The following is a 21847-nucleotide window of genomic DNA, read 5'->3' on the forward strand; positions in this document are numbered from 1 at the left end:
CTCACCAGTTGAGCACCTGCGGGCGGAGAGGCCGCCCCGCGCCCCCCAGCGGGTCCCCCGCTCCCCGACGCGGCGGCCACACGGACGCGAAGCCACGGTCGTCAGAACAGCCTTTAATCCCGCGCCCTACAGGGAGATCTCCCGGAGCGCCTCCTCGGCCGAGAGGTGCTGGTTCAGCCGGATCTGCACCTCCACCGTCAGCGGCTGGGGCTGGTAGTCGCCGTTGTACGCGGCAACCGCAGATTTTTCCTTTTCTGAGAAATAAAAACACGAGTGTTTGAGTCCCGGGAGATGTGCCGGCTGCTTCTCGGCCTCCCTGGAACTCAAAGCTGTCCTCCGACCCAAGGGGGAGCGCGGTTTGGGAGTCCGCGGTTCCAGCCTCGCGTCTTAACCGTAGTGAGGAACGTGGTTAAATCACGTCTAATCAGATCCTTTAACAAGGCGCAGCTGTTTGCGTTGCAACACGAACCAGCTGCTCGTGCCTCGGAGCACCGTCTTCCCTTGAAAGAACACGGACAAACCACGGTTATTCAGACGTGAATATTTGGCAGATTATTTTCTAAAAAGCGAATGAAGTCTGGCATTTCAGGGAAAACAACGGAAAGCATTTTGGTAAATTTATAACATTTGAGCTTTCAAGTAGAAATCAGAATTTTGAAACACTGTATCTGCCACCATGAACGTAACTGTTTCCCAAATACTCCAAGACTTTTCTAATGATATGGGTGCTGATAAAAGAATGTGATTTTTGGATAATGTGTAATGAAATGAGTCAACAGTAGGGAGATCTGCATAACTCAGTGAACCAGTATTTTACAAGTAACCAATGCCTGATGTTACAAATTGTGCATGAGTAAGATAGCCCTTCAAAATGCAATGTAAAAAAAAAAAAAAAAAAGCAATGTAGACCAATGGATTTTAACATAACTATGAAAATGCATTCATATAGATTGTTTTCACTCTGTTAACAGCCTTTAAAAAACTACTCGTTGTCAAATTTGACATATCAAAGAAAAATATCGTTATTTGAAAGCCTATTAAAATATTCCCTTTTCCAGTTACATGTCCATATGAGATTGGATTTTCTTCATACACTTCAAACACTGCACCACAAGAGACTAACAGCAGTGGCAGCTATTCCTATGCAACTGTCAATTAAGCCAGACAATAAAAGATTTGCAAAAGTGTAAAAAAGATTTAAGACCATCTTAACCCTGTGGCTTGATCATAAATCATATGATTTGCATGGGTCCTGAAGTCCCACAGTGTATGTCCTTTGTTCTTTTTCAAAGCTGTTTTGGCTATTCTAGTCCTTTGAATTTCCATATTAAGTTTAGAATCAGCTTGCTAATATCTAAAAAAAAAAAAAAATCCCCCCAGCATGATTGAGATTAGGTTGAATTATAGATCAATTTGAGGAAATCCAACATTTTAACAATACTGAATCTCCCTATCTATGTACATATTTATCCCACCATTTATTTAAGTCTTTGATTTCTCTTGGGGACATTTTGTAGTTTTCCAAATACAAGACTTCCACATCCTTAGTTAGATTTATCCCTATTTCATATTTTTCAATGCCATTGTAAAAATTTACTATCTGATAGTTCATTGTTAGTATATGGAAATACAATTAATTTCTTGAATACTGACCCTGTATCCTACAACCCTGCTAAACTCAGTTTTAGAAGCTTTTCTTTCTTTTTAAAATTTTAGTTGAGAGGGAGCGAGAGAGAGCATGAGTGGGGTGGAGGGGCAGAGAGAGAGGGAGAAGCAGACTGCCTATGGAGCAGGGAGCCCAAATGGCGCTTGATTCCAAGACCCCAGATCATGACCTGAGCTGAAGGCAGATGCTTAACCGACTGAGCTACTCAGGCAACCCAGAAACTTTTCTAATATAGGCATTTACTGTTATAAATTTCTCTATGAATACTGATTTACTTCAATTTTACTAATTTTGACATTTCATATTTTTATTTTCATTCAGTTCAAAATACTTTCTAATTTCCCTTTTGATTTCTTCTTGGTCCATGGGTTATTTTGATGTGTGTTAGTTTCTAAAAATTGGGGGATTTTACAATATCTTTGTTACTGATTTCTAATTTAATTTCACTGTGGTCACCGAGGATAGGATACTTTGTATGTTTTGAATTGTCTTAAACTTATTGAGACTTTATGGCCCAGATTATGGAATATCTTGGTTCTGTGTGCACTTAAAGAATGTGTATTCTCATGTTATTGGGTGAGGTGCTCTGTAAATTTCAGTTACCTCAAATTGATTGGCAGTGTGATTCGAGTCTCCTACATCCTTACTGATTTTCTATTTTTCCTATCAACTACTTAGGGAGGCATATTGAAATCTCTGAATATAATTTTGGATTTGTCTATTTCTCCTTGTAGTTATATCAGGTTTTTTTTTTTTCATGTATTTTGAAGCTCAATTGTTAGGTGCATACATGTTAGGACCCTTACATCCTCTTGACTCCTTTATTATTATGAAATAACCCTCTTTATTCCTGGTAATAGTCTTTCTCTGAAGTCTATTTTGTCTGATATTAATAGTTGCTCTTTTTTTTCCTTTTCTTTTTTTTTTTTTTTTAGTGTAAGCATGAACATCCTTCTCCATTTTTAAATATTTTTGTATCTTTATATCTAAAGTGGATTTCTGGCAAGCAGCATACGGTTGGGTCTTACTTTTTTATCCAATCCGAACATCTCTGCCTTTTAATTGGGTGTTTAGACTATTTACATTTAATGTGATTATTGATATGATTGGGTTTAAGTCTACCATCTTGTTGTTTTCTATTTATCGCACATGTTCTCTGTTTCTTTTTGCTTCCACCTCCTTTTAGATTAACTGAATATCTTTACAATCCCTTTTCTCTCTCCTTTGTTGGCTTATTAGCTAGAACTCTTTGTTGTATCATTTTAGTGGTTACTTTAGAGTTTATAATAAATATCTTTAACTTATTGCAGTCTGGCTTCAAATTATATTATACCACTTCACACAGAAATTGGAATCTTACAGTGATACACTTCCATTTCTTTCCTTACTCCCACTCCTAGCCTTTTTGCTATTGTCATACATTCTACTGGTGTTATAAGCACTGCAATATATCTTTTCATTAAACAATTATCATTTAAACATATTTAAATAATAAGAAAGGAGTCTTTATATTTTGCCACAATTACCATTTCCAGTGCTCTTGATTTCTTTCTGCAGATCCGGATCCATCCAGTATTTTCTTCTGCTTAAAGGACTTCTTTGAGCATTTCTTGTAATACAGGTATGCTGGTGATACATTCTTTCAGCATTTGTATGTCTAGAAAACTGTTCAGTTCACCTTTCTTTTTAAAAGATATTATTGTGAGTAAAGAATTTTAAGTTGGTAGTTATTTTTCTTTGAATGTTTAAGAATTCTTTCACCGTCTTCTATTTGGCATTTTCCTGATGATAAGACTGCTGTCATCTTTATCTTTGTTCTTTATCACTCATTTTAAGCAGTTTTATTATTATCCAGTTCGGTTTAGTTTCCTTCATGCCTCTTGTGTTTTGAGTTCACTGAAGTCTTTGGATTGGTGTATTTATAATTTCCATCTAACTTGGAAATGTTTCAACAATTACTTCTTCAGATATTCTTTCTGCCTACTCCACTGTCCTTTGGGGACTCCAACTACATGGACATCAGTTCCTCTGAATTTGTCTCAAAATTCACAGACACTCTGTTCATTTTTTTTCCAGCCATTTTTCTGAGTTTAATTGTGGATAGTTTCTACCACTTCCAGTTTACTAATCTTTTCTTCTGAATTGTCCAATATGCCATTAATCCCAATGAATATTTTTTTTAAAGATTTTATTTATTTATTTGACAGAGATAGAGACAGCCAGCAAGAGAGGGAACACAAGCAGGGGGAGTGGGAGAGGAAGAAGCAGGCTCATAGCAGAGGAGCCTGATGTGGGGCTCGATCCCATAATGCCAGGATCATGCCCTGAGCCAAAGGCAGACGCTTAACCGCTGTGCCACCCAGGTGCCCCTCAATGAATATATTTTTAATGTGACATGGTAGTTTTTATCCCTAAAAGTTTGGTTTATAGTCCATATTGCTACATACCACTACCTTTCCTTTAGCTTCTTAGATATATGGAATATAATTATAATAAGTAATTTAATGTCCTTGTCTACTAATTCTAACATGTATGTAATTTCTGAGTCAACTATGATTGATAAATTCTCATTATATATTAAATTTTCTGGTTTTTTTTTTTGCATGTCTGGTGTTTGTTTTTGTTTTTGTTTTATTGGATGGCAGATGTGAATTTTACCTTGGGTGCTATTTTTTTTAAAGATTTTATTTATTTTGGAGAGAGAGAGAGAGAGAGAGTGCATGCAAGTAGGGGGAGGAGCAGAGGGAAAGGGAGAAAGAGAATCTCAAGCAGACTTCATGCTGAGCATAGAGCCCAACGTGGGGCTCAATCTCATGAACCCAAGATCATGACCTGAGTTGAAATCAAGAGTCTGATGCTTAACAGACTGAGCCACCCAGGTGCCCCACCTTGGGTACTATTTTTGTATTTCTTTCAATATCTTTGAATTTTTCTTTAGGACATAGTTAAATGTGATTCTTCCAGGTCTTGTCTCTCCCTGCTCAAAATTTGTAGTGTTCCCCAGGGTGTTGTGCTCAATCCTTTTCTCTGTCAACATAAGCACACATATTTTTATGGTTTTAATACCACCTATAAATTGATTCATTCATTCAATCAATGTTGATGGCCTCCTATGAGCCTACTATGCTGGAGACTAGGGACTGTAGGACTTCAAAGAATGCAGGTGCAGCCCCCCTCACACACACACTTGTAGTTTTAGTCTAGTGGACAAGATAAAAATAAAACAATTACAAAGATTCACATCTCTATAGTTTGCACAGTGCTGAGTATATAGATAAAAACACTGGACTCAGGGGTGCCTGAGTGGCTCAGTTGGTCAGGCATCGGCCTTCAGCTCAGGTCATGATCCCAGGGTCCTGGGATCCAGTCCTGTGTCGGGCTCCTTGCTTAGCAGGGAGTCTGCTTCTCCCTCTGCCTGCTGCTCCCCCTGCTTGTGCTCTCTCTGACAAATAAATAAAATCTTAAAAAAAAACAACAAAACCACCAGACGCTATGAAGAAAACAAAGGAGCCCACCCTAATCCAGAGGATCAGCTTCCCCGAAGAAGGCCACCGAAGCTGAGATCTGATGGCTGAAGCAGCTGAGTGAACACTGGCAGGTAAGGATTCCAAGCAGAACTCAGGGGCTTTCGTGATCAGCCTGCAGGGAGTCATGGAAGAGATTCCAACAGGGAGTGACTCAGCCAGACTTGCAAACACGACCACCCTGACTGCTGTGGGGGAGCCGACAGAGTGGCCCGGCCACGTGGGGGGAAGGAGGCGCAGCTGGGTAGCAGTGGCGGTTTTCTGGGGTGGTGGCCGAGGAGATGGAGAAGGCACCGGGGGACAAGGGGCAGGTGAGGGAAAGGCTTCCTGGACACTCCACACACTTCAGCTTTGCAGGTGCAAAACCAAGCCCAGCCCCGGGTGCAGCTTTGCAGGTCCCGGGCAGAAGCCTGTCCCGTCCCGCCTGCCCCCCAGTCACTCTCGGACCTGTCTCCTCCGCCCCACCTCTGCCGTCTCCTGGCTCAGGCCCTTAGCATTTCTTGCCTGTATGTTGTTGTTGCTGTTTTTAGGTGAATTTCTTTTCATTGAGATAAAATTCTCATAATATTCAACATTTTAACTATTTTTAAATGTACACTTCTGTGGGTTTTAGTATATTCACAACATTGTTCAACCATTCCCATGACGTGATTCCAGAACATTTCATCCCCCCCTCATGGAAACCCTGTAGCCATTAGCAGTCACCCCCTCCCCCAGCCCCCACTGATCTACTTTCTGTCCCTATCAATTCATCTGTTCTGGGACATTTCATGTAAATGGAATCAAACACTATGTGGCCTTCTTTGACTGGCTGCTTTCCCGCCCTCCTGTTTTCAAGGCTCTCCGGCTCTACAGGCGGAGGCTTTGCTCGTTTTCGCTGCGGAGGAATCCCTGTTGTGTGGAACTGCCACGTCCCAGCCACGGATGGGCCTCGGGCTGTTTCCACTCTCCGGCCGTCGGGAGCCGTGCTGCTCTGACCTGGCCTGACACTTCGCAGCAGGCTCCCAGCCGGTCCCCCGTCTCCTTTCGCTCGTTCCAAGCCAGCCGGTTCTTTCTACAGCTCAAATCTAAAGCTTACCTGTTTCAGACACTTCAGTGACTGCCCGTTGTTCATTGAACGAGCCCAGACTCCTCCTTGGGCAAAGAGGGCAAATGAGCTGAAACAGGCACCCGACTGCTGGGCCAGAAGGACCCTCAGCCCCCTCTCCCACCTCACCTGCCTCCTACCCCAGGTTGCCTCTCCTGCCCTTAGCATGACCCACATCAGTCGGCTCGTCTCAGGGATGTAGGAAAGGTGGAGGGTTTGGTCCTTAGGGTGGGCATGGCCTTCCCACTGCCCAGAAGATATGATTCTCTGTCCTTCCACTTCTTTGGTCCCAAATCAGGTGGATCCTTCCCCAGGTCCTGCTACAGTCTGCATGTCTGTGTCCTTGTAAAATTGACATGTTGAAATCCTAACCTCCAGAAGTGATGGTATTGGGGGCTGGGACCTTGTGAGGCGAGAGGTCACGAGGGTAGAGGCTTATGAATGGGATCGGTACCCTTACAAAAGAAGCTCCAGAGCGTCCCCGTGGCCCTTCCAGCACGTGAGGGCGCGGCAAGAAGGGGCTGGCTATGAACCAGGAAGAGGGCCCTTACCTAGCGACACTGGCACCTTGGTCTTGGACTTCCCAGCCTCCGGAGCTGCGAGAAATAAATGTCTGTTGTTGTTTATAAGCCCCCCAGGCTGTGGCACTGTTATGGCAGTCAGGGCAGACTAAGGCCCTCAGTAAACATTCCCCGCTCTCAGTTACCATCATTAGTTCTTACCTTTTTTAGCGTTCTTGTTCTTGTTCTTTGCATCCTGAGAGAAAGAACCACAACATGAGAGGCTTACTGGAGTTGGAGGATGCTGGGGAAGGGGTGGCTGCAGATCTCCACCCCTCCTTCCCCCCCCAACCTCCCCACGGCCCAGGGAGGCAGGGCAGGTCTCCCAGAGAGGAGCGGGCCTGACCTGCCCACTGGCTGGGCTCCTCACACCTGAGAAGGCTGCCCACAGCGCCGGTTCCCATAAAGTGGGGAGCTGGGCACCACTGCACAGCTGAGGGAGAGGCCCTCCTCCCCCCTGGGCCCTGCCAACACCGGGCCTTCCGGAGGAGGGAGGCTCAGAGCCCCACATAGCCTTTCCCTGCCCAGCACTGTTTCGTGGGGGAAGGGTGTGGCGGGGGCCCTCCTGTACCCTGAGAAAGGTCAGCCTGTCAGTTTCCGTGGTGCGAATCACCCCAAAGTTGCACACTTTGGACACCAGTGGCTCCCCCCCCAGCAGGGGCTCCAAGGCCACAAAGCCGCTGCCCAGCACCCGCAGGACGGGTGGGTCCTGGCGGAGCTCCTTAGGAAGCTCCTTCTTCTTGGACGCCTTCTGCTCCTGCGGGGAGAGGCCAGGAGAGTGGCTGGGGCCCAGCAGGGACAGTACCCAGGGCACCCCCGGCCACCACAACCGCTCCGGGCTCCTGGCAGCCCAGCTGGTACCTTCAGTGCCGTCTCTTTCTCCACTTTCCCGGCCTTGTCCTTCCCCTCCTTTCCCTTCTTGTCTTTGTCCTTCTCCCCCTTCTTGTCCTTCTCCCCTTTCTTAGCAGGCAACACAGTGTCGACAGGCGGAGGCACCAGAGGCCAGGAGAGAATCTAGGGGACAGCGAGGTGAGCACGTGGGAGGCAGGCCAGCCGGGGGCTGGCTGGGATCTTGCTGGAAAGGCACTGAGCCGTCGCCCACAAGGCAGCAGGGCCCCGGGACAGGAGACTGGAAGACAGGAAAAGGGGGCTGATGTGTGGAGCACAGGAACCCCGTCACCCACCTTCTCCTCCACGATGGTCACGGTGGTTCCCGCCAGCAGGAAGGCCTTGAGGGGCACCAGGTCCCTGAGGGTGTGCTGCATTTCATAGTTGCAGGGGATGACATTGGTCCAAGGCTTGCGGACGGTGCTGAAGAGAACTGTCCTTGGGGAGGGCAGAGGAAGACGGGGGTGCTGTCAGCCGGGAGGCCATGGCCGGGGACCAGGACGAGGCCTTTGAGGAGACGTGCACACACGTGCACAGTGTCACAGGAGGCCAGACACACGATTACTGCCCAATGCCATTTATAGAAAGGTCTAAGAGAGGCACACGAGTTCATGGTGTTAGTTGAGTTGACAGTGACAGGAAGGAGGGAGGGGCCTAAGGAGTCTTCGGGGGTTCTGGGATGTTATTTCTTATCAAGGGCAGTGGTTACTTGCGGGCCCTCGTCATTTGGCTGTAAGGTGGATATTTCCGTATATGTGGGTTACATTTTAATCATTTATTTAAAAAAAAATAATAGAACAGGTCTGTGTGTCCACAGCCACAAGCAGAATCAGCATATTTCAAACTGAGACAGAATATGAGTTCATTTTTTTTGAGAAAAAAGTATAGGAGTATATAGGTTCGTATATGTGACTGTGTCAGAAGAAACAGGGAACCACATGCACAAAACCATTGAGAGTAGTTCATTCTGGGGCACCCGGTGGCTCAGTCGGGAGAGCGGACGACTCCTGATCCCCGAGGTCCTGCGTTCAGGCTCCACACTGGGAGTGAAGACTACTTAACGTAAATAAATAAAAGAGTAATTCATTCTACGGGATGAGTTTGATGGATGCAGGAGAAGAAACTTTTATTTTCTAATTTCCATATTTTTTAAAGCAGCATCATTTGTGGTTCTTACTTTTTGTTAGTATTTCCAAAAATTCAACCACCACCAGCACCACCACAAGGCTGTCAGCTGGGGCTGACTGGGGAGCCTGGCTCGGGGCTGGCTGGGGCTCCCCCTCTTCTGACAGCTGGGGTAGCCGCCTCCCTCTTTCTGTCACCGTGGGAACTCTGCACAAGGGCCCACGGCAGCTCCCCCCTAGTCTCCACAAGCCTGTATTGTTTACCTTCAGTGGAGGTCTTAAGTAATTAAAAACAAAAACAAAAAACCCCCAAAAACAACTCTTTTAGGGGCACCTGGGTGGCTCAGTTGGTTAAGTGTCTGCCTTCAGCTCAGGTCATGATCCCCGAGTCCCAGGATCCAGTCCTGTACTGGGCTCCCTGACCCTTCCTCCTCTCGTGCTCTTGCGCGCGCGCTCTCTCTCTCCCAAATAAAAAAAAAAATTTAAAATCTTAAAAAATAAAAATAAAAAAATAACTAAGCTTCAAGAGAAACTAGCTTTCGCAATTCCTTGAGGGCATCAGCAGCAAAATCTGCGTGGGGTGAAGGCTCAGGTCATTAGAATTCAGTCGCAAATTCTGTTTCCTGAGCTCTGGTCATCAGAAGAATCAAATGACAACACCAGCTGATAGCAGGAAGCTTGTAAAACACATACACACCACCATCACCACCACCAAAACCCAAACCCGGCTCCATGTTTTGAAATGAGTTATGGAGCTAATGGAGCTTCAAGACTAAATGAGATGTGACTCTAAGTTCTTGTAAAATTCTTCACCATCAAAAAAAATTCTTTATCAAATAAGACAAAGCATGTGATACGCACGACGCCCGTGAGGCCGGCCTTAGGAGGGGAGAAAGAACCTGCTACTTGGACCCCCAGATCCACATCACGTGTCAGGTGCCAGGATAAATTCCAGATGCATTAAGAAGTTAAACTGAGAAGGTTTTCAACTCTGAGGGCTGCCCGAGGGCAAGGGCTGTTCCTCTCTCACCTTTGCCTTGACCTTACACCTGACCGTTCAGGGAAAGAAGGTACAGCTGCGCTCCGGGGAAGGGAGGACTCCCGGGGCCTTGAACACCGAACCCAGCCGCACCTGCGCAGCCACTGGCCCAGAGGGTCCCCAGGGGCCGCAGGGACCGCTCTGCTGTGGGGCCGGGAAGGGGCGCGGGCAGAGCGCACGGGACCCCGGCCACCCAGGCCCTGCTGCCACGCGGCCTCTGTCCTTACCCTGGGGAGGGGCAGAGCCGGGGATCTATTCGCGGCCGCAGCTTGGCCAGCTCCTCCGCGGAGTCTGTCACCTGGGGCAAGGATCCCGACCCGCCCGAGGCCACCGAACCCTCCAGCTCTCCCGACAGCGTGGACAGCCCAGACTCTACGGAGTCTTCAGCCTCCTCGAAGAGCTCTTCAGGAATGTCCTCGACCAGCTGTTCGGTGCTGGGCGAGGGCTTGACAATCTGCGGGAGAGACCCAGACATCCGCCCGCTGAGCTGTGCTCGGGTTCTCCTTGAGCGCAGCGCGCATGTGCGTGAATAGGTGTCTGCGCCGAACTTGAAGCACCAACCAACACGCGGGCTTGGGCAGGAAGTTTTTAAAAAATGCCCATCTTGCCCCTTCTGAGAGGTCTATGTTAGGAGTAAGAACAGTAACAATTTCTGCAGGAGTTAGGGCTTCCCCCATGTCTCCTGACTGGGTGATACCCTCGGGTGTGCTTTTGATGAGAAGGGCGATGGAAGAGTAGGGGAGAAGCGTGGGGTGGGGAGAAACCGGCCTGGTTGTAAGTGTTGCTGCCTTGTGAGGCCGTTTGCTTGTATTTCAAGAGCAAACGAAGAAGGTGAACACAGGGAGTAACTCGAGATGCAAGAAGGGGCTGAACAGAGCCGCTTTCCTTCTCAGAGTAGGGTGTGAACCAGAAAGCTCCGAGTAAAGGGGTTTTCTGGGCCCCAAGAAGCGGTTCTGCCTACACAGGAGACCCTGTGGAGCCAAGGGCAGCGCATGACCCCCAGTTCCTGGGAGCAGCCCGAGGGGCACACACCTCGGCCAGCACACCACCGTAATCACTTCCTTCTCCTTCTTCATCTTCCACAAAATCGTAGGTCACGTAATAGTTGTAAGTGATAAAAGGGCCTTGAGGCCCTGGTTCCGGGTCCAGGATAGAGGTGTCCAGAACCCCCTTGACATTTCCAATAGTCACCACGAACTGTGCCTCACGTGCCAAGAGGTCTGCAAGGGGAAGGGGCAGAAGTGAGGGGGACGGCAGGGGAGGGCAGGCCCAGCCGGGTCCCTCCATTCATTCCTCCTTGAGGGGCTGAACCTCGCAGTTTGCAGACTTGGGTTCAAACCCCAGTTCTGCCAAGTTCAAACACAGCGATTTGGAGCGAGTCCGTTTTTGGTAAGATACCCCACTTAAGCCTTGTTTTCCGGATTTGTATAATGGGACTGATAGTAGCTGCTTTGCAGGATGGTTACAGATGGAGAATCTGTAACCTTAGCCCTGCCTGGCACATGGCATGGGCAGCTGTGATTACCAATGTTCCATCGCCCCGACCTTCAGAAGGCTCTGATGCAGCTTGTAGCATGGGCCACAAGGGGGTGATCTCAGGCCACCACAGATGTAAAGAAATTCATTGAAAGAACGTTTCCTGTTGGCCTAGGATGGTCTCAGCCCCTTTACCACTTCTGTCCCCAAATCCCAATCACAGGGATCAAAAATCTGGGAGAGAACACTGACCAAGAAGGTGAGCTACCCCTGACTAACTGGGGTGCTGCAGGGACCGGTTCGACAGTGGACCGGTGAGCAGAGGTCCAGGGTGTCAGATGCCAGCCCCTCCCCGCTTTGCCCATCCGCTCCCTCACCCCCACTGTGGCTGAGCCCCCGGAACTGATGCTTCTCACTGGGCGACACGGTGATGTCGTCCAGCACGCAGAGCTGGGACAGGCTGTCGATGGTGAAGCCTCGGTAGTAGGGCACCAGGGCCAGCGGGTTCCCCTGCAGCACGAGCAGCCGCAGGTGGGGGAGGGTGCTGAGGCTGGCGATCATGCCCTGCAGGTCCGTCAGGTCGTTGAAGCTCAGGTCCAGAGAGACAAGGTTGGGCCTAGAAGGGGAGCAGGATCAGCCGGAAGTCCAGAGGCAGGGTGAGCGCCAGGATGGGGACAGGCAGCTGTGGTCATGCACCGGGCCTGCCCTGCTCAACACCCCCCAGCACCCCGTGTCCACGACAGACAGCAGGCCGGTGCTGAGGGTGGGATAGGATCCTGACGGGAAAGGAGCCTCCGCCCACCCTTGACTCACAAGTTAGCGGCTCTTGGCTCAAGATCGCCCCCCTTTGATTCACCAAGAAACACCTCTTGGTTCTACTGCCCGGCCCCCCCAATGACACTGCCACAGAGATGGCCCTGGTCACATCCTGCCTGCAATGACTTCCGTGTACACAGATCTCTTCTCAGATGGACTCTTGGTACTGCCCATAGATCCTGATACAGCACTGTGCATCTAGAAGGTTCTCAACAGACTGACACGGGCAAGGAAGCCCCGTGGGGAGGAGCAGTGGGCGGAGGTATGAGAGGCCGGTAAATATGGGGACCTGGGAAGAGGGTGCATGACACTTGAGGGGTCCGGAAGCTGGAGGACGCTTTCCAAAGCCCGACTGGCTCATGGTCATAGGAAGCCCTGTGATTCATGTCTTGGGGGCACATGAGTGAAGAACATGCCAGTGAGGACAAAGGAGGCGCCCTCCATCCCAGTCTGGCAAAAAGGGCGAGGAAGGGGGGGCAATGAGGAGCTCTCCCCACTGTACACAGAAAACTGGTGTCCGCTCTGAGAACAGCAGCAAGAGGAACGTAAGGGGCACGTCATCAACACATCATACCCTCCGGTCTCCAGCTACCCTCCCTCAGGGCAACTTCCCTGCCCTCCTGCCCTGCTCTTCCGGCCTGGGCAGCCCGCCATGCGAGGCTATGCTAGCCAGCCAAAGGGGAGTACCCGAGAAGAACCTTTCATGGGGGCCAGCACGTGGACCTTATCCAAAGTCAGCCTTCAAGAAGACGGGGAAGACATCAGGAAAACCGAACCATGAGCAGGGTGCCTTCCTTTGAATTTCAGCAGTGAAAGATGGAGGTTTCACTTACGAGTTTTTATGGAACTCACACCTGGCATTAAGCAGGTTACCTCGGTTTAGAGGAAATATGTTTTCCAGATAAAAAATCAGAACACACGGTACTCTGGCCATGGTATGAGTCTATAAATTTTGGGTGCTTACCACTGGTGTGGGGGTGCTGCTGGCATCTGGTGGGTGGAGGCCAGGGATGCCGCTCAACTTTCTACAGCGCACGAGACAGCCCCACAACCAACCGTGGCCACCCCGATGTCGGCAGTGGCCAACTGGAGCAGCCCTGCTGTGAAAGCATCAAAGCGAAAGGTCTGACCCACTCCCGCCACCTCTTGTCATCCTTCCCTGGGCTTCAGGAGGAATTTTTGCTTATTCAATCAGAGAAATAAACCCTAGGTCTGGAGCTGGCAGCCGACCAGCAGTTATTATAGAAAAGAGCAAAGAGAAAGAGAAAGAGAAAGAAAAGAAAAAAAGAAAAGAAAAGAAATAAGAAAAGAAAAGAAAAGAAAAGAAAAGAAAAGAAAAGAAAAGAAAAGAAAAGAAAAGAAAAGAGCAAAGCTGAGTTCTTCAAGGCACGACCCAAACCTAAGGCTTAAGCCCTTCTCCCTCTTTCCGGCCGGGGCTCTGGAGTTACCAGTGATCTGCGGTGACATACAGACTTTCTAAAGGGCCCAGAAGCTTGTTCTGACCCAACCCCAAGTGCTGGAGATGTGGGGGCGGGCGAGTCCACAGACACTCCATGCTGCTCATCTTGTTGCCGTAGAGCTCCAGCACCTGAGAGGAGCAGAGAGAAGGTGGCTGTGAGTCTGTCCTCCCTCCCTCACTCCCTCCCTGAGAAACAGTGGGGTGCCGTGGGGAAGTCCTCATATGCTGCGCTAGGCCCACCGGGGCTCCCTTTAAACTAAGGGGAAAGAGGCGCCTGGGCGGCTCAATCGGTTAAGTGTCTGCATTTGGCTCAGGTCATGATCCCGGAGTCCTGAGATTGAGCCCCCCCCCATGAGTGGGGAGCCTGCTTCTCCCTCTCCCTCTCCCCTCTCTCGCTCACTCTCTCAAAATAAATTTTAAAAAGAAGTAAAATAAAATCTGGGGAAAAATATTTCTGCAGCAGGTGTTGGAAAGTTTCTCCTCGTTTCGTGAAAGAAACATTAAAATTTGGCATGGGAGGTGATGGTGGGGTGGATGGGGACAGGCATGGCAATTTGGCAACTGCTCAGCCCACAGCAGCCTGTCTCTGGGAAAGCCAAAGGGTCCCTGGCTGGAGTAAGGACTCAACTGGAGGGTAACAGAGCATTCTCAGATTTCTGCTCCGAGGCCTCGCCTGGTTTCTTCCTAGGCCTGGCACTGAGCTGCATTTCTGAGTCCCTTCTGCCACGAAATCAACAAATTTCCACACTTAATTTAAAATTGAGACCATTTTGATATGTTCAGCTGAAAACTCATAATAAAGCCCAGAATAGCTTTTCTTAAAGTGATTTTTTTTATTGTGGCAAAATATGTATGATTTGCCATTTTCCCTACTTCTAAGTGTACCTTTCAGTGACGTTAAGTAGAGTCCCATCATTATGAAGCCATCATTGCTCCTATTTCTGAAAGTTTCCATCACCCCAGACGGCTCTGACCATCACAGTGGGTACCCATCACGTACCGCAGTGACTCCCCATCCCTCACCCCTGCCCTAGTAACCTCTGCTCTACTTTCGGTCCCTGTGGACTTGCCTCTTCTAGATACTTTGTGCAAGTGGAATCACCTAGTACGTGACCTTTGGTGTGCGGCCTCTACATTCAGCATAATGTTTTCAAGTTTCATCCATGCTGTGGCATGAATCATTCCTTTTTATGACAACAACATCCCACTGTACAGAGAGACCACATTTTGTTTACCCACTCATCTGTTGATGGACATTTGGGTTGGCCCCACCTTTTGGCTGCAAGAATCTCAGCCCCTGCCTTCAATTCTTTGGGGCATAAGCCCAGAGATGGCATTGCTGGGTCACATGGAAATTCTACTTTTTTGAGGAATCTGGCCTCCCTCTCCAAAGCCTGGGGCTGGCCCTTGGCATACAGCCTCACTGGCCGAACCTTCAGGTGGCAGGACAAGGCAGGGACAGGGTCTCTGAGCTGCGGAGGCACAAAAACACCACATGGAGCCTGGGCTCCTTTACCTTGAGAGTTGGGGGCAAGTTGACAGCGTCGATCTCCTTGATTTGATTGGCACTCAGTACCAACTCTTCAAGTTTCAGAAATTTCAGGAGACCTTTATCCACCAGGCTCACCTGGAAGGGAAGGTCAGGAAGCTAGGAGCTCTCATGGCCGAGGCAGCTGTGGAGCAGAAATGGGGTCCACAAGAGGACAGCAACAGCTGGTCACTTCCCCTCCTGAGGGAGTCACCTCGCACAGGCCAACCCCTTCTGACCGGCACATCCCACCAGGATCCTAGTGCCGCGGACCCCGACGGTGATCTCTCACCTCTTCGCCCTCACCCCGCTCCCCCAGAGGTGTTGTCCGACTTCCAGCTCAGGGTCCTGTGTCCCCTGTTGGACTGTGAGCTCCTAAGGGCAGGGATGCCATGTTCTTTGCTGTCTACCTCCAGGCCACAGTCAACCCTGAGGCCGTAAGGAATTGCTAGTTGGCACACACCAGAATCAGACCTGAAGTTCAGAGGTCCATCTGTGAATCTTCAGTTGTTTGTAGCCTCAAAGACATTAGGGCCCTTCCTGGTGACTGTACCAGTTTGCCCAGGATTGAGGGGTTCCCAGGACACAAAACTTTCAGAGCTGACACCGGGAGTGTCCCAGGCAATTGGTAGGAGGGGCTCCTGCTCCCCATGCCCAGTACTGTGTAAATTCACAGTTTCTCTGGGAAAGGAGATGCAAAGGTAGGAAGGCTGAGTTTGCAGTTTGGGGCTCTGTTATTTGGTAGAAGCGAAGAAGGCTTTTTCGTAAAAAAGCCCCCCTGACGCCGGGCCCCCACAGTTTAAGTAAAACCAATACAGACACTTTAAAGGTCTTTCCTAGGACCCAGGAGGGCCGACAGCAGGGTGCACCCAAAGTCAGCTCTACAAGACACACCTGGATTACCTCCTGAGGGGCAAAGAAAGAAGACACGTAGCAAATGAACAGTTGGCCCCGCTTGGTGGAGGGGCAGGTGAAATTAATTTGGGGGGCACAGCTACCTTCCCATCCTTCCTCCCACTTAACAGCGAGGTCCTACCCTAAGGACTATACAGTTCTGTAGGGGAATGGCCTCCTTAACAGCAACTCCCAGCTCTTACCTGCTTGTCCACCACCCGTAGGGACCTGAAGTACGAGTAGAAGAAGGTGTCTTTGAGCACCAGGGGATTCTGGATGGCCAGTTCCCTCAGAAAACGGTCCTCTGCATTGGAGCCCTCCAGCAGAGCCCAGGGTGAGTGGGGGCTGCGGACCAGGTCCAGCAGCGCCTCCACTGTCTCCTCCCCAGGGTTCACAGCCTCCTCTTCTCTGGGGACCAGCTCCCTCCATGTTCGCCAAGTTCGAGGAAGAAAGCGTGACTTATTCTGCAGTGGTGGAGGTGGAGAATTTCGCTATTCGGTGACTCAGCCCTCTTGAGGATTCGAGACTCCCCAAATAGAACAGATCGTAAGATAGGACAATCAGGGATAAAGAGCTTAGACATTTACACAGTGAGTAATCAATAATTTTGACTGATTATTAGCCACGGATAGAACTACGGACTGAGAACTACATTCCTGCCTTTAGGAGTTTATTCAAGCTGGGAACCTTGAAGAAGCAGGTGAAAGCAACCAAACATGTCAGAAAGATTTACGTACTAGAAGCTAGGAGGTATGAAAGGCCATCTGGGGCATGTATTAACCAAGGAAACGTTTTTGAGAAGAACTGGCAAGGCTGAGAAGGTGAATTCAGAATTTAGATGTCACAGTGGATGATGAAAGGATGACTCCCAGGGTTGACTTTCTCCCAGCCCTTCCTCCAGGAGACTCTTGAGAGACATCGGTGAAACCACAAAGCTCCACGAGGATGCCGGGCACACACAATAGGTGTGCAACAATGTTTGTTGATGAAACAAACAAATAAATTAGTTCCTTGATTGGTGTCTCGGTTTTCTCCTCTATGAAAAGGGGAACACCGACCTCCCCTTAGCCCCTACCAGTGTGTGTGTGGGGTGCAGCTTCCCAGCAAGTGGGAGGGAAACGTTCCAGACCTTCAAGATATTCCTGTGCACATCTGAGGGGCGGCAGGTTGTCAAGGTCATGCTCCTCATCCCCAGCAAGAGCACCTAGCTGATGCAGTGGGGGGTGGGGGTTGTGGGCACACACATCTGCTTTGACCTCCCTGAGCCTCGACTTGTTCCCCAGGGAGAAGCCTTAGAAGGGAAGTGTTTCTGGCCTCAGAGACCAGGAGACAGGAGAGGGATGAAGCCACTTCTCCCAGACCCACCAGCCTCTGCAGGTGTCAGAACAGGGCCTGCTCAGGACCGTGCCCCCCAACTCGGCTTGGGGGCTCTCGCTATGTGTTCTGGAGCACCTGAAGGTCGGGAAACTCTTTGTCCAGGCAAAAGCTTTTCACCCCAAAAGGGGCCTGGTGTCTTTAACAGACAGAAGCCCTACCCCAGGGCAGCCTGATGTTCTAGGATGGGGATCTGGCCCTCCTCTCTGGGTCAGGCCCACAGTTTCGGGCGGGGGGGGTGGGTTACTGCGGGGGGCGCTACCCCGTCTGCCCCTGCATTGTCCCAGCCCGCACCCCAGGTCAGGCCGCTCCCCAAATGCTCAGATTTAAACCTCCCCCTCAGGCTTCTCCAGATCAGCCACATCCTGCGGCTGGCGGCCCCTCGGCCCCACCCCACCCGCCCCTGGTCAGTCCCGTCCGTCCCGCAGATCCCCGAGTCCCTCGTCCGGCCCCCTCCAGCGCCCGCACCCAGCTGCCGGTGCCGCATGGGAACTCGCGCAGACACAAGTGCCTCAGGTGCTCCTGGACCGCGGCGCTCAGGGTCACACCCGGCTTCTCCATGGCCGCTTGGCGCCCCCAAACTAGGCAACCGACGGGACAGACGCGCGTGCGCGCCAGGGCCGGGCGCGTGCTCGTCCCGGCGGGGGCGCGCGGCACGCAGGCGCTCCCGAAACCCACCGCTAGCAGGTGTCTGGGACTTTACCGACCGGGAATCCGAGACCCTGACTCGGGCGGGGACGACCTGGGTTTTCTCTTCTGACCCAGCTGTGCTCGCAGCTGTAAAATAGGATAATAGTACACTTTCCATCGCAACCCGGTGTGGGGGGAGGGGCTGTAACCGCTGTAGCTCCTAGTAGGTGCCGAGCGCTTCCCATATGAAAAAAAAGTGCTAATTATTATCCCCATTTGACAGATCTAGAAAGGAGAAATGAGCCCAAGGTCAAACAATCTCAGGATTCTAACCAGTGGATTCCAGTGTGGATCTCTTTAACCCAAGTCACGGGTTTTAATCACTGTCTGCAAATATAACCACTTTAGCACCAAGATCCCATTTTAGACTGAAGCAGTCTCATTTCTCTCTCCATCCTCAAGGCATCTAGTATCTAGCCTACTGCTGGCCAAACAGTAAGGGCTTCTGGGCACAGGTTTGAGAAATAAATGGGATAAGATGATTCTGGTTCCTATAATTTGGAAGTGCAACATCTTAATTGAGATACAATTTACAAACCTCCAAATTCACCCGTTTAAAATGTGCAATTTTGTGATTTGTAGTATATTCACAATGCAACTATATTCATAGTGCAACTAGCACTGTTATCTGATTTTCAACTTTTTCCTCACCCCAAAGGAAACCCCATACCCACTAGGCAGTCAATCCCCATTCCCCCTCTGGCCCATCCCCTAGCAACCACTAATAGGCTTTCTGTATCTATGGATTTGCTTCTTCTAAGTATTTCATATTAAATGGAATCATACAATATTTGTCCTTTTGTGTCTGGCTTCTTTCACTTAGCCTCATGTTTTCAAGGTTCATCCGTGTTATAGTGTGTAACTACCTCCTTCCTTTCTAGGGCTGAGTAATACTGCAGTTTGGAGAGACCACATTTTGTTTATCCATTCGCCTGCTGAGGGACATTTGGGCTGTTTTCACCTTTTGGTTCTTATGAATAATGCTGCCTTCGACATTCCTGTACATCATAGTCCTTGTGTCAACATGTGTTTTCATTTCTCTTGAGTAGATACCTAGGAATGAAATCGCTGGGTCATATGGTCACCCTATGTTTAACATTGAGGAACTGCCAAACCGTTCACAGAAGCTGCGCTATGTGGCATTACCATCAGTAATATACGAAGATTCCAACTTTTTATATTTTTACCAACACCTATTATTTTACTGTTCTTTTTTTTTCCTTTTAATGATAGCCATCTTTGGTGTGATGTATATCATTGTGGTTTCTATTTGCATTTCCCTAATGCCTGACTCATAATGATATTGAGCATCTTTTCATGTGATTTTGGCCATTTGTATGTCTTTGGAGAAATGTCTATTCAAACCTTTTGGTCAGGGGCGCCTGGGTGGCTCAGTCGTTAAGCGTCTGCTTTCGGCTCAGGGCCTGATCCCAGGGTCCTGGGATCGAGCCCCACATTGGGCTCCCTGCTTCTTCCTCTCCCACTCCCCTTGCTTGTGTTCCCTCTCTCACTGGATGTCTCTCTTTCTGTCAAATAAATAAATAAAATCTTTTAAAAAAATCTTTTGGTCATTTTAAAATTTTTTTTTGTCTTTTAATTGTTGGGTTGTAAAAGTTTTAAAAAATATATTCTGGATATTAGCTCCCTGTTTTACATATAACTTTCACATATTTTCTCCTGTTCTGTGGTTGTCTTTCAATTTCTTAATAGTGTCCTTTTACCCACAAAAGTTTTTAATTTCAATGAAGTGTAATTTATCTATTATTTTCTTATGTTGCTTGTGCTCTTGGTGTCATTTTAAATAAACAATTGCCTAATCCTAATAAAATTGAGTTTGAGTGTTCTTTATATATTTGTCAGATCTGTGATTTGCAGATATATTTCTCCCAGTCTATACTTGTCTTTTCATCCTCTCAAGAGTGTCTTTAGAGACCAAACATTTTTAACTTTGAGGAAGTCCAATTTATTGATGTGATCCTTCCGATAACACCCACTGTGGTAGACATCTATCATCCTTTTTGACTGCCCTATGTCAGAACACCTTTACTATTATAAGAAAAATTCCCTAAAACTGGGCTATAAGACAATAAAAGAGGCCCACGTCCTTTTAAAGAATAAGACAAATATCCATGAGCGATATGAACAAATCAAAGAGACAGATCAGAGGCGACTCCCGGAATTTTGATGAAACAACAGGTGGTTGATACGCAGTGAGGGAAAAGAAGTCTGGAGAAGGGAAATCAAGAGTTCTGTCTGGAATGGGTTAAGTTCAAGATGCCCATTGGCATCTATTCCATGTCAACGGTTGGATAGAAGTCAAGGGCCCAGGGACGAAGTCCGCCCTGGGTGGTTTGCAGAACCCAATGCACAACAGAAGAAACAGCTGGGACCCCCTTCCAGCGCAAGTGCCCATCCAACCACTGGCGTCTCTTTCCTCTTCCTCTTCTTGACAGAGTGGTGCGCGTGCACTTTTACCCCACAGTATAGCTCCCACCCCCACCTACTTATTCAAATTCCTCCAGCAAAGTTCTCAGTGACCTCATGTTGCCAAACCTAGTGCCTCTCTTCAGCCTTTATCTTATTTGACCTCTCCGTGGCTTGTGATGGTGCTAATCGCATCTGCCTTGTTGAAAACCACTTCTTATCTTGTTCCATGACCAGTTTTTCTAGTACATTTCTCTCCCTCTCCAGGGGGACTTCTCAGCATTTTAGACTGTCATCTTCCTCTCCCTGTTCTGTGAATGGAGGTGTACCACTGGCCTCCACACTTACCTCCCATGTAGTCTCATTGGTTATCTCTTGTAGGCTGACAGTTTTCTCAACCACAATGTACAGATGGCACCCAAAGATGGCACAACACACAAACATGGCACCCATGTCTCTAGTTCCTTCCTTCAAGCTGCAAATCCAAATGTCTAATGGCTTACTGTACATGGTCACCTGAACGTTTCATGACACTTCTAACTCACCATGTCAAAACTGAATTCTTCATTCACCTGAGCCCTGTGGTCCTCTCTGTTTGTAGCACCCCCGTCAGTCCAATTGCCCAAACCACAAACCCAGAAGCAGTCCTCACCTCCTCTCTCTCCACCATCCAGATATCCAATCAACAACCATCTCCTGTGAATTTTGTCTCCTACAGGTTTCTCCAATCCATTCACGTCCATTCATCCCCACAATCATTATGACCCTGGTTCAGATCCTTGGGCTTTGCACATGTCATGGGTGGGGCAGTCAGGTGGAGATGTCCATTAGGCAGTTGGACATTTAGATCTGGAGTTTGAAAGAGAGAGACATTACTGTGTGAGGACCATGGATCAAGGGTGGGGCCCTTGGAGACATGCCCATTAAAGGAGCAGGCAGGAAGATGATTTGGCCTGAGGAGGCACTATCAGAGGGCCAAAATGTGTCAGGATAATATTGTCACAGAATAAGAGGAAAAAGAGGTTTTCAAGGAGGAAGTGGTTGGCATTACTGCGTGTCATGGAGGGGTCAAATAAAATGAGGGCTGAGAAGAACCAGTAAGGCTGGCAACATGAGGCCACTGGAGACTATGTTAGTTCTCAGCTGCTGTCGAACCAAATACCATAAATTCAGCAGTTTAAACCTACAATGTTCCTGTCCCACAGATTCTGGATGTCAGAAGTCCAGCGTGGAGTAACTGCATTCTCTGCTCAGGATGTTACCAGGCTAAAGTCAGAGCAGTAGCTGGGGCTGTGGTT

The 21847-nt window shown here is 48.8% G+C and overlaps 1 protein-coding gene across 1 annotated transcript; it reads right to left on the minus strand.

The window, feature by feature from the left end:
• Positions 1 to 88: 88 nt before the first annotated feature.
• LRRC43 (leucine rich repeat containing 43) lies at positions 89 to 19436 on the minus strand. Its single transcript, XM_034638128.1, has 13 exons — positions 17904 to 19436; positions 16265 to 16525; positions 15156 to 15266; positions 13629 to 13768; positions 11742 to 11980; positions 10921 to 11108; positions 10116 to 10342; positions 8022 to 8163; positions 7699 to 7851; positions 7409 to 7594; positions 7000 to 7033; positions 6829 to 6873; positions 89 to 254 (listed from the first exon to the last, which is right to left on the minus strand). Exons 1-13 carry the CDS (start codon positions 17994 to 17996, stop codon positions 127 to 129), a joined length of 1947 nt encoding a protein of 648 aa, XP_034494019.1. The 5' UTR covers positions 17997 to 19436; the 3' UTR covers positions 89 to 126.
• Positions 19437 to 21847: the final 2411 nt, after the last annotated feature.

This window comes from Ailuropoda melanoleuca, chromosome 12, assembly GCF_002007445.2.
Source record: "Ailuropoda melanoleuca isolate Jingjing chromosome 12, ASM200744v2, whole genome shotgun sequence".
Classification (NCBI taxonomy): domain Eukaryota; kingdom Metazoa; phylum Chordata; class Mammalia; order Carnivora; family Ursidae; genus Ailuropoda; species Ailuropoda melanoleuca.

Bases quoted from the DNA above. Each gene is read 5' to 3' on its own strand.
- LRRC43 (XM_034638128.1), bottom strand. From the start codon at position 17,996: ATGGAGAAGCCGGGTGTGACCCTGAGCGCCGCGGTCCAGGAGCACCTG. The intron at 7,595-7,698 runs GTACCAGCTGGG...CTCTCCCCGCAG, and splicing joins AGAAAGAGACGGCACTGAAG to GAGCAGAAGGCGTCCAAGAA. The intron at 7,034-7,408 runs GTACAGGAGGGC...TCTTTCTCTCAG, and splicing joins ACAGGCTGACCTTTCTCAGG to GATGCAAAGAACAAGAACAA.